The sequence below is a fragment of the Watersipora subatra genome, chromosome 9 (assembly GCF_963576615.1).
Source record: "Watersipora subatra chromosome 9, tzWatSuba1.1, whole genome shotgun sequence".
Taxonomy (NCBI): domain Eukaryota; kingdom Metazoa; phylum Bryozoa; class Gymnolaemata; order Cheilostomatida; family Watersiporidae; genus Watersipora; species Watersipora subatra.
In genome coordinates, this window is record NC_088716.1 from 4,677,422 (window position 1) to 4,693,304 (window position 15,883).

Consider the following 15,883-nt stretch of genomic DNA (forward strand, 5'->3'; position numbering starts at 1 on the left):
CATACTTTTTGTAAATATGCACAGTTCTATTAAAATATTTGCTTTTGACCAGGCTGTTTTGTTCTCTTTCTTATGTCTCTTAGTCACAAACAATAACCCCCTAGTATGACTATGAATGACTACTACGCATTCTTAGCTTAATGTAAATAATAACTAGCAAAACTATTAATAATATTCTTGAAGCAAATATGTGAAGTCAGTCAGATGTCACTTTCCAGTCACCTATCATCAACTTATTTGAGTGAAAGTTTACTGTTTCTTTATATTAACAAGTAGTTTTTCCCCTTGGTTGATATTGACTCAAATTTGATAAGCACTGTATCTCATTCAAACCCTTATTAGAGCTTCATATGTGCTTGTCTTTTTTTTGAAAATTCCGGTAGACTTGTAAAGCTGCTTCCTATAAGACTTAGTTTACACAAATACAATTAACTAAAGTAATTTAAAAATAAAAATCATGATTTAGGCAAATTTACCTACACAATTGCATCTGTCATACTATAGTGGCTAACATCATATCCTTTATACCAACAACTCATTTTTAGAATCCCCAAAGTTACACACCTGTTAGAGGACCTAATTAGACTAAGTTATCATATAGGCCTAACATCTGGTGGTGACTACTTGATATCAACAAAATATACTTGTTCCTGATGCTTATTATAACAACCACAATGAGTTTTAAGGAAGTGTGAGAGAGACAGTCTTCTTTTGTACTTTCGCATGTCAGTTACTGCTTTGATGAGCTTCTAAAGCTTTCCTAACTGGAAATGTCATTGAATACTCTGTTTTGCCTGGTCAGCTGTGGACATGATTTTTTAACAGGTTTAGCGGTTTTTATTATTCATTTCAAATTAGGAACAATAAATATTGGCGGGCGGTTACATGAGTAAATGCAAAACTCTCAACAATGAGGTTTGATTAAACACAAAACTAACTTCAGTAATAGTTTTATCATGTCTTTTGTTTTAAACATGTTCAACTCTTATGGATAATAATCATTTATTTAATGGGTTTGTATTGTTATCATACTACTGGTAATATACTGTGTATGACATATATAACGAGATAACATCTTTTTTACATGTATGAATTTTATTTAGAGCAAAAAACCTCTGGACAATGTTTGAGATTGGTTCGAAATTTCTTGCTTGTAATTAAAAAAGTCAACAATCCAAACAAGTGGTATGTTATATATATATATATATATATATATATATATATATATATATATATATATATATATATATAAGATATATGTAGCATAAGGGACATAAAACTGGATAAAATGACTAATACCAGTCAACAAACACTTAACCATGTCGCGACTGAGCGCTTATTTCTCAATTTCAGAGTGCTCTCTAGTTCTCTGAACATTATGAGAAATAAGTCGCTACAACTTGCCTCCAAAAATTCTAAAACTGTAAATTGTGAAAATCAATAATTTTGGGTACAGCTAGCATATAAAGATCTAATAATCTGACTTTCATATTGTTGAATCATTTATTAATATGCTATATTTGAATATGTTTTCACCCTTACAAATACATTTGGCAGCGTTGTATAAAACCTCCTTGAACTGATGCATTGTGTTTCCTATACAGCGTGCAGCAAAGACTGTCTTTTTATGCTCAAAAAAAGTTTAGTTATGAGCCCATATTCATCACAAGCCCTGTTTAAATAATTTTCTTGAAGTTAACTAACAGTGAGTTACAATTCAAAAAATTCAGAGGATAAAGATTATTAGTACAAAAATATTTAAGAGTATATAAATTATAAAAAAGTCCATCATGTTAAGACGATATCAGGGCTGTTATAAGGCACAGCTGCTCGGAAAAGGTTTGTTATATGTAAGAAGCTCTATCCTGAAATAAGCATAATTACTTGCAGCAACATGGTTTTAAACAAAGAAAGACTGTTTACTTCCTGTCTATAGTCAATTTATGACTATCAGCAAAACAACAGACTGATAGTTATCAGTGACTAATTGAGCTAGTCACATTACAAACGGTAGTAATATATGTATCTAAATACTGGCTAACTTTAATAATTTACTAAGCTAGAGATATATTTTTGCTAGCTCATATCAGCTTAATCTTTAATTGATAGTGAAGCTGCACACACTTTGTATACACTTTGTAAGCCGCACACAAACTTTGTCAAAATATGTTTGTAGTCATTTGCAGCATCTATATACAAAATATATACAAATATTTAACTTATTTATGAAGTTTATTTAGAAAATCTATTTACTTTATCAAATCACATGTTGTTGATTTACCCTTAGTTCCCTCCAATATTATTAAACCACATTTGGTTTGTTAGCAAACAAGAATGGATCTTTGCGGAAATCAAAGTTATGTGAACCAAGTTAAAAGGGAAGTTTGAGAGAAAACTGGTAAGTCAGTTTAAGGAAGATATTTCACTCAAGATTGCTTGCTAGATTAAACGCTTTCAAATATTTCTTCATCTAAAACTGAAAACTATTGACATTACCTTCTCAGAACAGCAAAAGAGAATGAATACACAGATACAAAAAATATGATTTCATATTTTGGATATTACTGCAGTTTTAATAATTATAACCAGAGAAAATTGCCAAATTTTGACAAATTCCACAACAAACCGTTTCAATTATTTGGTCCACTAACGCGCTTGTAATTGTTAAGTACATGTAAGTAGCATGTGTATCTGTTTAAAACTGGCAGCCAGTTTTAATAGCCTATCATTGACATTAATGTGTTTGTAAACCGTTACTACTAGGAACTCAGACTTTCCTAAATATTCAGTAAATATAAGGACATACTAAGAACTTGAATGATAAGTTTGGTGTTGCTCTGAAAAATGCATAAATTGAATTATTTGATCGGCGCAAAATTAGTATTAGCAAAATGTGCCTCAGCATTGATGCATATCTAGAATGTTCTAAACTGCTAGAAGATGCCATAGATTTAGTTAAAGACTTTATTTGCAAATGAAAAACAAAAAAGTTACTAGGCAAGAAACAGGAAACACAGGTGCACAAAAAAATTACACAAAGATTGTATGCCATACATGATTCTACATAAGTCTACGCAGTAACTTTTGACTTCCGGTATATAGATATTGTTTCCACACTATTGCTACTGATTGCTCAAGGTAAGATAATTCCAAAATACAACATACGCAGTTGCAGTATATAAATGAATGGTCATTTACACAGATCTATTTAATTGATCTCAACACACCCTCTCAATGGCAAAGTCATAGCTGTTCAAACACAAAGCTACATGTATGTTTAATCTTTTCTAGTGGCTTAATCATTACATCCAGAATATTGCCTTCACTATTTACATGTACGTATTGATACAAATGGTAGTGTTTTATGTAGTGGTACCGTGCAGCAATGTATTTTGAACATGGGTTTGGGGTGCCAAAAAAATTGTCATGGCTAACCAACCCTGTTTCCGAATTTGAGTGAGCTAAGCTAGCTTGCTTCTGGTATCGCGAGCTGATTTTGATGACTATAATGACATAAGCATTAAGATTGTGACAACCATTCTGATCAGAACCACAGTAGAGTCAAAATACCTCTTAAAACGCTATCAATGGGACTGTGAGAATGGGTATGGCCTGGAGTGTTCTTTATGCATCTCAGACAACTTTTGGCTACATTGATGTGGGTAATTTCAAGTTTCTCTAGATACTGGGAGAGCTTTGATACTTCCCATCATATCTGGTCATGTCACAGTTATAAGGTATGACATTTCTTTCAACTTTGCGGTGTGTAGTTTTGCTCGACAAACTTCGTTGTACTCTTCATCAGTGACACTTTGCAAAAGTTTTCTGCAGACAATCCGAGGTAACGTTTTTTTGTAGTCAATCATCCCATACTGCTAAATTTTCTGTTCAGCATATCTTTGTTGGTTGATTTGGTATTTTCTATCCTTTAATTGTTAAAGTTAACTCTTAAAAAAATAATCGATTTGTCTTCTTTGGCCTACATTCAATATACATTGTTTCAGATGCCGAATACAAAAAATATGTTTATCTGGTTTAGCACCCATAAATATTGCTATCAACTTAGAACACTGCAATTGCGTAATCATCTACTCATGCATACTTCTTGAATGTTAGCCTTAAATTTGTTTGGTTTGAGAAATTTGATTAAAGTTTTGTATGACCGATGGGTGCTTTGTTTCAGTCCATATGGCAATTTTTTGTTGCGCGTAAAGATTTCACCACTTGGTTAGTTTTTGTAGCCATTTGGTTGTCCTATTATAATTCTTTATTGATAACTGCATTAAAATACTCTCATTTTACTGCAAAGTTTGCTGCAAAATGACGTTCTTTTTGTAGCCTATTATAATGAAGCAGGAGTATTAGTAAATCAAGCTATGGGTGCAAAGGATTTTTCATAGTCAATGATATGCATTTGCTTTAAAGATCTTGCACAGTGTGACCTATTCTATTGGATCTTGTCTCTATCGCTTAGTCCCAAACCATTTCTTCGGGAGTTTTGTGGAGTCCAAAGGTTTTTTCTATTGGTTGCTTTCCATTGGTCAGTGTGTTTATCGGTTATGGCCTCATTATTTGCGATTAACATGTTAGTGAGCTTTGTTAATAAATTTATGTGAGCAGTTGTATGTCAGTAAAAAGGATAATGTCATTTAGGTAAGCTTGAGTTTTGATTATCCAATGTGGTAATTTGTAAGCTTGCTGACATGTCTACTAACATATTACAGTATGTAATCACATTAGTGTGGTTTAGATTAAGAACATATTGGCTGTGATTTTTAATTTTTGAGCCAGATAAAAAGCTGGTAACTCATCAAGCATTAAATTTTTACCCATGTGATTTATCATAATAAATACATGGTTAGCCAAAAACATGAATCTTGCTCATATTTGGTTCAAAGTTCTTGAACAATTCGAAAGTGGTAGATTTTGTGCGGTACTGATAGCTACATTCATAGATATACTGACCTTGCTGCGTCACAAAAATCCAAAAAGACTATCAAGCTTTGAGTCAGCTAATAGGCAGCACATTACAAAAAGCGTACTGTGCCATGAGCACCGCCCTCACTATTTTGATAGGCTGTGTGTAATGCTGTGCATGTGTATTTTATTTAAACGATGCCAAGATTGTTTTAAAAGTGTCTGCTTGTGTACTCGCCAATGTTGTAGCTGTGGATTTGGTCTTTTGCCTGTATTGGTGCCAAGTTTGCTAAGAACTGCTCCAGCACTGCGTGAGCTTTGTCCTTAGAACAAAGAATATAACGAAATAACTAGAGTTGCCCCGATTTTAGTATCGGAATCGGTATCGGTGCCGATACGGGTGTGAGTATCTGAATTGGTATCGGCTGATCTTTTCTAAAAAAGTGGGAAACTTCAGATACTTTTTATAGATTAACTATTTAGCAGAAAAACGTTTTTCAGCCTGTTACCCTAATAAAACATCATCAACTGCAATTTCTTATTTATACCTAATAACTTCCGGGCCTGTCACATAGTCTATTTCATATCTATAGCCTACCAAACATCAACACATCTGAGGAATCTTTTGGCTTTAGTTAGGACGAAAATACCGAGTGGGTTATTTCCCAATTACAGCAATATGATTTAATGCAGCCATTCACAAACAAAAGCACAATGATGAGAAACAATACTGTTGTGTAATATCTCTATGTACTAGCATTACAAGAGTAATTTGAGCATTCAATGCATAAAGTTATTTATTTCCCTTGATCCTGATGATATGATGTATTGTAACATTGCATAAAATAACCTCAGTGGCCTATCGGTATTTTGCCTGTTCTCCATAATTTGTGGCAAGCGAGTCTTTCTTCAGTTTGCTTGGCTACATCGATAGTGATGGAAGATGAAGATCTCTCATTGAGATAACTGCATCACTAACGGTAATTAAGAGAAGTATTTATTTCCTCCAGACTTGTACAGGCGCAGCAACTTGTTCAGCAGTAGAAGCGAGACTTCATTATCAAAGAGAAAGCTGCACCACTAACAGTAATTACCATTATTAATAGCAGATTACAAGAAACATGGACTGTTTTGCTACTACATGCACGGTATGTCATCATGTGACTATATATACATGTATATCTTTATTCCATGAATACAAGCAAATACACCAATGTTTATATTTTATTTGCATTATATTCGCACGATAAAGTTAACAATTATATATGCAACACCAAAGATCTGAATCGGTATCTGAATCAGATTATTTTTCAATGGGAATCGGTGTATCAGATCGGTATCTGAATCGGCTGGTGAAATTAGAATCGGGCATCTCTAGAAATAACATGCTGTAGTTTTCATCTATGAAATTTTTGGTCCGTTCAAGTTCTTCACAAAAAGTTGGCAATACTGTATTTGCAAACTCAGTGTGTACTTATTCTAGAGGGTTGATAGGGTCAAAATCTTCATATTTTCACTTGCGACTTTTGATTATTCTGAGTGTAAAACTAACTTGTGAAGCACAATTTCATAGTTCTGTAGGATTCCAGACTGCAGTAATCTATCAGCTCATAACCAGTATACCTGCTAAAGAAAGCCATTGATTTGGTTAATAACTTTATTCACAAAAGAAAAAAAATGTCACTCAAACCAGAAACAAAAAACTGAGGAATACACAAAAACGTTTTTCACACAAAAGTGTTTCATGATTTTGTCTATGAAGTAATCCACCAAATAATATTTCTGAAAAGATCTTATCACGATAATTTAAATTGTGGTACAAGATATGTTAACTCAACAATAAACACATGCATGAATTAAGGGTATAATACACAGGATTATTTGAATGTAATCAACATTATGAACTGACAACTATTGTTTTTGCCAGTATTAAAAAAAACACATTATTCTAGTGTAACCATTGAACATAGGAAAACAATAAGTAGCCTTTAAAAGTGTTAGCAGTGATTAATTATGAGTTAAGTTAATAAAGTATCCAAATCGTCGTGTCCTATTAAAACATTTAAATGTTTTTTTTCAGTGATCAACCAAATTCTACTATGAGCTCATTTGAATTATATGGACCAACATTCAATACGTATGTATACGGTACGTACACCTGTTGTTCAAAGGTTTTTTGGCCGCTGTGATAGATTGTTGGAAACCTAATGTTTTCAACACTCGAGGAAGATACTTTTAAATTATTTTCCAATATTTTACTTATACGCTCAGCAGCCTAACAGAAATTTATGTGTTATTATTAAACAGCTAAAGGTGTAATGTATTTTATAAAACAAGCAGAAATATAAGCTGATTGTGGCGTTGAAAATCTTCCAAGATTTAAAAGATAATTATTTATTTTAATATATAATATATTAGAAGTTTTATTGACAGTAGTAAGTTTATTAAAAAAATGGTTGAAGTTAAATATGTCACTTTTATATAGAAAAAATCCTCTTTACCAAATAACATTGCAAAATAAACAAATAATGCCAGCAAAGAAAAGCTGTCAATGATTATTACTATATTCAGGGCTATGGAATACTTTTAACAGAATCATTGAACGCTGATATTTGGAAAAAAATCATAACTATTGTGACAAAAGAAACACTAAATTATATGCGACAATTTTTATAAATTTTAGAAAACGAAATAGAAACCAAAGTATTAAGACCCTTTTGCAAATGCTGGATCAGCTAAAAAAAATTCAAACTTGCTACACAAAACCTTAAAACTTTAAATATAGTGGATGTGAGTGAAACATAGTAAATAGTAAAAGTACCACCAAACAGTCCTGTCAAAGATATTTATGTCTGTTTTGCTGAAAATGGAATGAATTTACCTGAAAAACGTGAGTAATAGTTTAGTGCAGGATAATAAGATCAGGTCTATATTTTTTGTTCAAAGGCTTTGATTCAAACCGGCTTAAAAAAAAACAGAAGAATAATGTTTTTGCACAGCTCAATTTTGTTTATGTCGTGGTCCAGTTCTTCTTTCAACACTTCTCAAATCATACTTCATCATTTAAACTTTGAAATCCGACCTGCAAAAAATTGGTGATAATTTAAACTTTTGTTATTTTTAAAAATGACTCACACCCAATAAACAGATTCAGTAAATCTAACAGTGGAATATAGGTAATAAAAACTGTTACAACTCATATGATCATACAGTGTTTAAAATTTATAACATGTAGTAATTAAATGGTTCATATACAGTAGTTTGCATTACTGTACTCAAAACCAAAAGGAATTTTATTAGTTACACTAGTTAAGCACTTGTGGGTTATAAGCTATAAATTGGATATCAATTATACATGAACAGGTGAAACAATTGATTTATGACTTAAGAAAATTAGTGTACCAAATATTGCTACATTGTTTTGAGCAGTAAAAACTGATTTCCAGCTATCTTGTTATTTTTGGAAAGTGCTCAAAAATTCTAAATATAAAGCCTTTTTGGTAGTCACTTCTTCCTTACATTAACGTAAAAAAGAGAGATGCCTTCAGATAGGTCTTTCACAGGAGAGACATCTGTCTGTGCCACCTCATACTCATGAGCTGCAGATGATCTGTTTGGTATCTCATACGCAGAATTACTATCAGCCGTGTCATAGATATGGGCATCCCCACTGTTTTTACTGTTATCGGCAACCTCCTCATATGTGTTGCTGTTTGAATCAATATCTACAGATGCAATTGTACTTTTGTAAATTAGTAGCTTCTCAACTTTAAATGCATGACATAAAGCAATATAAATGTAAAAAATTTATTTTGGTATATTACTGGTTCATCTGTGGTAAATGTCTGATCAGCTTCTCAGATAAATCTTTGAGCCTTCTAAATAACACAAGAATAGTGAATGCTTATATTATTGTTTAAAATAGCACAAATCATTCTAGAGGTGGGTATAATGGTTGTCTTGCCGTTACCAGCAAATTATAGTTGATATCCACAGAGCACCATAAGAACAGCTCTCTAATTACCTGAAAGTTCATTCATAGTTGAAATGTTAGGTTGTGCACTCTGTCTGAAGTCAGATTCTTTCATTTTCATGAACTTCCTACAAAGTTAAAATCCTAATAAAGTTGTATTTGCAGACTAATTAACAATAGTGTCATGAATGGAAAGAGACTGCTACATTAAAAAAAGATTACAGTCCATTTATGTGACTCTAGTTCACTCCAAAAATATTTCTTTCTACCTCAGACAATGTTAAAATAGAAAATTAATATGAGTGAGCATTCTATGGTAACATAAATATAGTTGCCTACCTCCTGACTAAGAAGAGTAGCAAAGCAACCAAAAGTGCTAGAACGAGGCCACCACCTACAGCTCCTCCTATAACTCCAGCAATATCTTGCTTAGGTGCTAAAAATAAAATAAAACAAGTTGATATATATAGTTTTGGGGCTATATATATATGATAATACAAAAAACAAGTATTGATGTTTACAAGTTAAGTACGCCAACACAGACAGGTGTGAGTGCAATTACCAGAACCTGAAGCTCCTCAAAAAGCAAGTTAGAACACGTAGCATAAAATAGTGCTTAGTTCACCATATTTGATTTTGTTCATTGTGTTCAGTTTAGTTACTGTTGTCAACAAAATAGTTCTGGCTGTTCCACTTTTAGACGGGTGCTGGCAAAACCCTCCTAAATTTTACTACATCAGTAAGAGTAGCATTTTAAAAATGGCATGGCAAGCTGACTTTTTCTGTGAGAATCAGTCATGCAGGTTAATGCAACCATAAAATTGTATAATAATGCAGGAGATTTGCTGCGCAAACTAACATTAGGGGTACTGCAGCTGATATGTTAACCAGTTTTTACATTTAGTTAGCTTACTTCCAAAAATTGTAACAGCCAATCAGAAGTTCATTGGGAACTAAAACAATTAGCAGTTATTAGTTGTTACCATAGAATACTCAAAATCCTAAAATTCACTGTATAACCTGGTTAATAATTGTTGTATAAAATAGTTGAAGTCTTTGCAAGAAAAAATGTCCAATGCTCAGAATGTAGCAGTTATTGCTACATTCTGCTACACCTAGTATTGCTCCTGCTATGACTCCACCTGAGCGGTCACTTTTAGGAGCTAAAAAGTTAGTGGGGTTAAATTAAGAGAAATTAAAGCTCGTGAGAGACTTTGATTCTAAGTGAATGATTACACTATTTAAGATGAACTTGTGACCAATATCCCTATCAAATACACAATTTTACTAACGTTACTAACCTGTTGCGGTGATGTAGTCAGGATGAAGCTTTATAAGTGGGTCAACTCCTTCCTGAAATAAAATGTTGCAATTAGTCCCAAAATCATAAAAAGTCATCAGTACCAATGGAGATTTTACATTCTTCAAAAAATGAAAGGCGTAAAATACATTACAGCTTTAGACTTCTAGCGGTTTCGTTTAGCTTGTTACATCACATTACTTTAGAAATGCAAAGTTGATGAGCCAACTATTAGTAATTGTCAACAAAAAATATTGATTGAAATTATCCATGTCAACATGAAAGCTGAACGCAAAGAATAGAACCCTGGTTCTTATTCACGGTATTTGCAAAAGTTCATTATCAAAGTTTCATTTAACTCACATCAGTCTCTACCTTGACAGCTATGTATATCAGGTATTGTGCTTCCTTTTCAAGCTCTCCATTGTTAAACTCTCCGTATTTCCTTTGGTCCCCAATTGTGAATACGTATTTGTCTCTAATTTTATCAGCGGATAGTTCGGCAGTAGTGTAGCAGTAACACTCAGCTGACTTTCTGTAGCTGTTGCCTGCTGACTCCTTGGTGCACCCACAATTCCTTGTGTCTCTTTTTCTTCGATCTTTAGGCTGTTTAGCTAACATTACGAGGTATGACCTAAAATTAATATAGGACAAGTCTGGTATCTAGCTTAAAATTAAAAGTTCATCTTTAAATGTAATACTTAGACAACTGACAAGAGATAGGAACAACAATGCAAAAAAGAGTGATTAGAAGTTCTGTTTGCCATTGATATAAATTTTTCTAAAATTAATTTTTTTAGAATAAAATATAGCATTACATTCACGCTGCACCATTTGCTACTATTTTGTTTTCATGTTTCAAAATAAACTGAGTCCCTGTCTATGTTGCGTACACATAAATACCTTAGTAGCCTCGAGTTTGAGTTTCTGCCTCAAGTTTGAGTCTTATTAAAAGAGAACTTTTCTTTTTTTCTAAAACTGTATCCAGACAAATAAATGGCAAGTCAGACAAACGTGACTCTCATAATAGTAAAAACAAAATCTGCGCATGACCACAGTTCATGTATGATTACGCACTCCCAACAAAGCGTTTTAACGGAATGAACCTGCTTTTTGCTAGAAACCTTTCAGTTGGCATGTTGATGGGCCATAGGTTTACAAGTCACTTAGTAAAGAATGTTACCAAAATGACCCACTTGTTACATGTATTCCATATTTTAACAAAGAGTTCATGATATCAAACTTAGCTTATTGAAATAGGTAGGATTTAGTTTTCACTTTTATTCTCTGCATTAAAAACTCACTTTTTCTTAGTTCTAATTGGATTGTTAGTTAAAACAGACTAGATTAAGAGGGGTTGCCATGAACAACCCAATAAAAGGATGAAACTTTATTGACGCTTTATGTCTTTATTTTGGTGCAGCTTCCAACATTGGAAAATGCATCTGAACGCAAACTGACAAATACGGTATCCAGTTCTGAGGTGCAAAAAAGCTGTTTTAAATTTAAAACTAAGTTTTAATTGCTAACTCTAGATAATAGAGTAAATAGTACTTCAATCACAACTTACCCAATAATACCACGTTCTATACTCATTTTCTTAATTTTGACTGTCAAAGATATTCCTTTGCTGGTTCCTGCAATTAACTCTATACCGGACTCTTGAGAGTTTGTTACTGCAAAAAGGGCAAAACTTTAAAAGAATTTATAGAGTATAACGATGACGTTTAGCTGGGTTAATTGTTTTGGATTTACATTAAACGTCTATAGTTCCAGAGTGCAAAAAAATAAATTTTCTCGCAATGTTTTGTGTCAGTCAACACATGATAGTGTTATACAAGGTGTATTTACATTTCTATCATATAAACATGTGAGTATAGATATAGGCAAAGCTCATAGCAGTCATGATTAATGTGATAGAAACTAAATTTAACAAAGTGTGAAGGTAGGTACCCTCACTCAGTTTAGACCTACTAGGCCCAACTCAAGGCCGCTTGGGTCAGCTCGGCTAGAGTCATGCAGAAAGAAACAGGGCTCCTAGCAAAAATTCACATAAAAAGCGAGGAAGAAGGAGCAGAACCTATTTGCATTGCTTTTAAACTATTGAATGTCTTAGTCTGTGATCATAGGTGCGTTAAACATTCATGAGTTAAACTCAAAGTTCACTTAGTTCTTTTTGCGTGTGGAGCTGGTAAAAGCGACATCACAAATATTTTGTTAAAGTTTGCTCACAGCTGTCTGTGACCCAATTTCTGAGCGCTGTCAAAATACTAACCGGTCAGCTGTGAATAAACTCTGTTTTGTGACACAATTCCTTGTCCAATAGAGTTGGTTGCTGAAGTACTACATTCAACAGCAGTGGCTGAAGGAATCCCACAAAAGCTTATTTTAGCAGTTTCATTCATATCAGCTTGAACTTCAGTAGCAATTGCAACCGACTCTGAGTGAGTACACCTTACCTATAGCAACAAATTTGAAAAGATAATTTAACAGAATAAAAGGTGTACGCTATCAACAAGTTAGTTAGATAACTAACTTATTTGGTTTGAAAATATGAAAATAATTTTAGTATTCAAAAAAGCATACCACTAATTTCTGAAATAATAATGATTTTTATATAACTGCCTAAGATCTCAACCAAAAGTATAGAAAAAATTTATTCTCAGTAAAAATGAATCACATAATTTTTATAATTATAAACAGCCAAAGAGAGAGCAAAAGGTTTACATGCAACTACCAGCAAAGTTTGCTTTCACGTTTTCAATTTAATAAGCAATATCATAATAGTCTCCTATTTAATAGGCAGTTTAGTCTCTCTTACCATGTAACTCTGAATCACTCCATTGGGAATCTCTGGTTTATATAAGATGACTGTAACACAGCTTGCATTGGATAGTAGCACAATGATTGGTTCCTCTGGTGCCTCTAGGAGTATACATCATTACATGTATGTGTAATGTTTTTGTTAAAAAAAATTAAAAACAACACAGTTTAATCATGCACTTGCTGCCAGATGTAACAATTTCAGCTATTAACAAAAATTTCTTATTTTGCAAAGTTTGTATATTTAAGCAACAAAAAGCGAGTGAATGTTTATATCAAAAGCATTTAACTATATGTATATAAACTTTTATGCAAAGAACAGATGCAATTATTTTTGAGAAAATTGGTTCAGTGTTATCTTAACAGTTTTTAATTAAGCATAATTTAATCTTCCTAAAAATCACCATAGGCTTACCCATGGCTTGGTATTTATTTCTATATATGCAGAAAATGTATTAATTTTTGAGGAAGTGCAACAAAGCAAATATAAATTTGTATAAAAACAACTGATTCTTTGGCAGTTTTTTTACTTCATAATTTTTTATATTATCAGTTATTTTATTCTTTAGGTTATAAATACATGTATATTATTTATGCTAAAAAGGTCATAAACACAACAAAAGTGAAACTTCACCTAATTTAACTAATTTTCTAATCCATTTAACTGTGGCTAACCAAAACTTTTAAATTTATAAGTCCAATGAAGTGTACAATTTAACCAAATACTAGTTAGTTATTCAAAATGGGTTGTCAATAGACTTTAATGAAAAATTGTAAGCTCTGAAAGAAACAGTTACAGTTTGCATAGGAAAATATGCAACAGTGTATAATAATTACCACTTATAGAAAACTCAGAAAGCTCACTATAAGAAATCAGCATTAGGATATTTATGTTACCCGTTTCCAAACTTTTTCTAGTTATCTGTTTCAGCCTTTTTAATCGTTGTTAAATGCAAAAACATTTATCCCAATAAATGGATTGTGGTTGTTGCAAAATATGCTCATGTTAATTAAATACTGTTTCATCAATAATGTGCGTATTTGGTAATATATATTTCAAATTTTTTGGTAAAGGGAATTAAACCCTAGTTCCTATTAGTTGTATACATACAACTAATAGGACATTAACAACATAACAGGCCATTTAATGTGATTGACTGCGGAGTCAGCCTGTGATTTTATTTGTCAGAAAGGTTTCTCTACATTTAACAGTCTTAGGCAATATAATCAAAACTTGGACATTAATTTCAAATATTATTGTAATAGTAACACCTACTGGTTTCAGCAGTGATGATAAACTTCTCTGTATTACTGCTCATATTTGCATTGTTAGTTGCTTGAATAGAGACAGAGTAGATTGTAAATGCGAGAGCACCTGGCACCATGATACTACCAGCAGAGGCATTGCTGACAGCGAAAAACAGGTGTTCTTCAGTGTCTGTGATGGTGATTGAATAAGACCGAATGTATTGACATTTGTGCTGAGATTCCTGACAAAATCACATAAAGAGTGGCTATCATAAATTATTTAACCCTGTTAAATAGAAACAAAAAAACTTTGCAAGGTGCAAGAAATTATGCTAAGTGGCATATCTGAAAGAGACCATTCTTGAGCTATCCAAAAGGCCAATCAGAGTGTAATAAAGTATGATATGAAACGCACAATAACATTACAGTTGGTTTAAAGACGGTACTGAAAATGTTTCATTAAAATCACAACTCTCACCCCACCTATTAACCTCTGTGCTAACAATATCAATACCCTCATTTTAGTTTTCTTACTTATTTACAGAGCTTTTCTTGCTTCAATATACTAAATAGAAACTCTCGATTTGACACATCGTGTTTGTACATTACCACTTTAATAAAAAGGAATAAAACCGTTGAAGTATAACACTAGAAAAAATGTAAAATAATTTTTGTCATCATGCGCAATAAAAGGAAGTTGAATGACAGCTACCACTAAAAGAGAGCATTTATCATTTTGATTTTGCTTGTTATAGCTAAAAATGACTGGTTAACTATTAACGATACATCACATAATCGTTCACTTTGTAGTTCTTGTAATGAAATTGCATTAAAAAACAAAATAAACACAAAAGTTTATAGAAAAAAAACTAAAATTTCAGGTAAAACTATCAATGATAATTCATATCTGATCAATCACTTGATAGTTTCCAGTATCGCTGTTGCACTAGAAATACTAACAATATATACTTAAAACTCCTTACTTCCAGATAGATATTGATTGTCACTGTGTCATCTGAAGTTCCATTAGAATTTAGAGAGAAGACTGGAAGAGACGGATCTGGTAAAAAGTAAATACTAACTTGCAATAATCACATATTGGCCAAAGAACCACTAGGGAAACCAAAGCTATTTACATGTTAAATAATGAATATAATATTATTTACTTAAAAGCATGTCTCAGCAAGTAGATGTTGTTGCAGCAAGCAATCAACATACTAGTCAATAGTGTATTACTAGGGTTACTAACAATTTGTTCAGCTGGCAGTTAGTTTTGTAATCAAATAAGGATTTGTAATGCCAAGATTGAAAAATTACACATTAGTCAACTCAACATCTTTTTTACCAACAAACTCAATGTGTCTAATGGTTATGTCAAATGAAAATTGCTTACTATCACATGTGACGTGTATAATAAGTTCTTCAGCTGGACCAGGACCAATTTTAGTAGCTGCTCGCAGACTGCAGTTGACACGGTTTCCTGGTTTATATCTGCAATCTCTTAAAGATTTATCTGTAGTAGCTGTCCAGTCTGAATATGATTCACCTTGTTTTGCACATTTATGCTGCAAATGCATATTCTAAGAACTTTCCATAACTGATTCCACATTTGCAGTTATTGT

At 32.5% G+C, this 15,883-nt stretch overlaps 1 protein-coding gene across 1 annotated transcript in view; it reads right to left on the reverse strand.

Annotated features, from left to right (window-relative positions):
• Positions 1–8,421: 8,421 nt before the first annotated feature.
• The window catches only part of LOC137404720 (kinesin-like protein unc-104), a 66,791-nt gene continuing 59,329 nt past the window's right edge, over positions 8,422–15,883 (reverse strand). Inside the window, 11 exon segments of the mRNA XM_068090953.1 lie at positions 8,422–8,642; positions 8,942–9,018; positions 9,230–9,326; positions 10,192–10,243; positions 10,554–10,824; positions 11,761–11,866; positions 12,466–12,649; positions 13,012–13,115; positions 14,290–14,503; positions 15,245–15,321; positions 15,655–15,826. Of these exon segments, the coding sequence (XP_067947054.1) occupies positions 8,422–8,642; positions 8,942–9,018; positions 9,230–9,326; positions 10,192–10,243; positions 10,554–10,824; positions 11,761–11,866; positions 12,466–12,649; positions 13,012–13,115; positions 14,290–14,503; positions 15,245–15,321; positions 15,655–15,826 (1,575 nt within the window).